This window comes from Egretta garzetta, unplaced genomic scaffold (assembly GCF_000687185.1).
Source record: "Egretta garzetta isolate BGI_Z169 unplaced genomic scaffold, ASM68718v1 scaffold173, whole genome shotgun sequence".
In the NCBI taxonomy this organism is placed as follows: Eukaryota; Metazoa; Chordata; class Aves; order Pelecaniformes; family Ardeidae; genus Egretta; species Egretta garzetta.
In genome coordinates, this window is record NW_009259112.1 from 341,557 (window position 1) to 344,373 (window position 2,817).

General features: G+C 38.5%; 1 protein-coding gene across 1 annotated transcript in view; it reads left to right on the forward strand.

Moving 5' to 3' along the window:
* The window catches only part of TRPM3 (transient receptor potential cation channel subfamily M member 3), a 301,300-nt gene that overhangs the window by 253,593 nt on the left and 44,890 nt on the right, over nucleotides 1-2,817 (forward strand). The window contains exons 14-16 of the mRNA XM_035891054.1: nucleotides 366-433; nucleotides 1,356-1,385; nucleotides 2,494-2,783. Coding sequence (XP_035746947.1) covers nucleotides 366-433; nucleotides 1,356-1,385; nucleotides 2,494-2,783 — 388 coding nt within the window. The remainder of the gene's footprint in view (nucleotides 1-365; nucleotides 434-1,355; nucleotides 1,386-2,493; nucleotides 2,784-2,817) is intronic.

The following is a 2,817-nucleotide window of genomic DNA, read 5'->3' on the forward strand; positions in this document are numbered from 1 at the left end:
GTAAGGAGCAAGTTATTTGCCATCTGCACCCACTGGCAGGGATTACCATAGCTTCTTAGAGGGTTTCAGGCTGGGGGGATGCACATGCACACACTCTTCAGGCTACAGCTTCATTTCCATTATGTACACAGCAGCTATTTCATCTTTTTTATGAATTTAATCAAAAAAATATTTTGTTCTGCTGCCATGGTGAGACCAGGGCATAAAAGAGTCTCCTCTGGCTCTAAAATCTGTAATTATGAGTATCCACAGCTTTTGAAAGACAAGTCTTTTGACCTGTACCAATAATGCCATAAGGCACCTGAGTTAGACTTGAAAAACCTTGTGTTTATCTCGTGGCTCATCTTCTTGACTATGGCCTGAAGGTATCAGGGCAAAGAAACCCATACCTCAGAATTGGCTTTATTGGCTGGATGTGGTTCCAGCAGAGTCAGTGAGCTCATGGGAAATAACACCATTCAGTATTTTTGTGGTTTTCATGTCTGACAGATTACAATACTGAGAATACAAAGTAAGTTTACTACTTTTCTAAAACATAAAAGATATTTGTTGCCATCCATAATGCCACTGACCCAATCCATCATGAAGAAAAATCAGCTCAGCTGCTCCCAGTAAGATTTGTATTTCTTACTTTGCCTGGTTTTACCTCACATTTTCATTTCCTGTCTAGGTTCAGATTTTAGCAATACGCACCATTGAATATTGTTCTAATTGTCTCTAAAGAGCAACAGCTCTGTGAAAGGGTTACAGCCAAACACCTGAAATGGGTTGGTTTTTTTAAGAAAGGTAGTGATTGTAGCTGCTGGGGGAGACTTCCTTCCCCCAGTCACTCCGTCAAGAAAAGCATTTGAGTAGCAATTTCACAGATACTGAACTAACATAAAGAGCAGCGCCACAGCAGTCAATAAAAGCGTGCCAGGGGAATGGCTAAAATACTGATGTATTCCAGAGAAATCCATTCATGCCTTAGCAGTAATTCCAATCTCTTTTCCACTAGAACAGCCCCCAAACAAGAGTAATTCATACCTGAATCCAAAAAAATGTGTTCTGGTGTGTGTTTTGGTGAAATAGGGTCAAACTCAAGGTTGAATTAAATCATTCTTTACATATGTAATTATTTGATTTGTGTGTATATATACGTAATATTACATTACCTTGCATTACATATATTTTACCCATCTTATATCTTGTCTATTATATACTTTATATTACATACTCTGTATTATACACTCTATATTATAAGTTATATGTCACATTACACATGCATGTATATATGTATGTATGTATACACATATAGTTGTAATTTTTCATCATCGTTCTGGGAGAAATAACATTTTTCTAACTTTTTTCTACAGCCAAAGGCCCTAAAACTGTTGGGAATGGAGGTAAGCGACCTGTCATAAATCTTAATGTCTTTTCCTTCTTTGGCAAATATACACTATTTCAAGATAATGTTTAAATTCACTGTAATGAAGGCACCAATAGTTGTTTTCAAGTTTTGTATAAAAAATGTGCCACACAAATTGTATTTTTCATCCAGATAACTTGTTTACACAAGGGCAAGATTAAGAAACATTTCTTAATAAAACGCCAGCAGATAGACAAGAGGAAAGAAGGCTCTGCCCCCTCTATGCAGCATTTTTCTTTTCATGAAGATTAAACAAAATGTTTCAGTCTGTCAAGCCAAGCAGAATTTCAGTCAGATAACTATATAACTTTAAAACGTGTTCAGAGTTGCAGAGAATGATGCAGAAATCTTTACATGGGCCAAGTTTCTATCATTTTGTTGACAATTTTGGCTACCCCAATGCTTCACAGAGATAGTAGTGGTTTTTTGTTTGTTTATCTTATACAACAACTTTGGTTTTGCTGTCCACAGATGCAGCACAGAATAGGTCAGCTCATCCAATAAAAGCAGTAGGCTAAACGGGAAAGAAACTAAAGGTGATAGAAACAACAAAGACCTGGAGAAAGAAGGGCTAAACATGGGATACAAAGGCAGAATGGGAGTGAAGAAAGGAGATTACTGGTCTTGTGCAAAGAGAAAGGGAGAAAACACAAGAATAAGCAGAGAGGGAGTCTTCAGCAGACCAGAACATCCCCTGGTTATGTACTTCCTGAAGGTGGAACAAGGCAGATGCGTTACAACAGATGTTATATTTGGAGTGAACTCCTAGCTTTATTTTAATGCTGGCTTTTCCAAAATGGTTCTGGATATTGTGTGATTGTGCTCTGTGAGAGAAAGAATGGTTCAGAGTGATACTCCAAAGCTCTTTTTCCCTGTGTTTAGGTATGGGGTTACTGACTTCTCAATTACAGTGCATGGACCAATACTTTTTTCACCATTTTCCTGTGTTAAATATTTTGTCCAAAAAAGCTGAAGGGGCTGGCCTGCAGGGAATATGTTTGACATCTCAGGTACTGATTCCAATGCATTGTGTGAATTGATTCAATTCCTTCACTGGCGAAAAAATTTCTCTACAATTCTTGCAGGATGATGTCCCTTTGCGGCGAGGGAGGAAAACAACAAAAAAAAGAGAAGAAGAAGTTGATATTGACTTGGATGACCCTGAGATCAATCATTTCCCCTTCCCGTTCCATGAGCTGATGGTGTGGGCTGTGCTGATGAAGCGTCAGAAGATGGCCCTTTTCTTTTGGCAGCATGGGGAAGAGGCTATGGCTAAAGCACTAGTGGCCTGTAAACTCTGCAAAGCCATGGCCCATGAAGCATCAGAAAATGACATGGTGGATGACATATCCCAAGAGCTGAACCATAATTCCAGGTGAATTTTCTTTCATGTATACTTTACTGGGTTA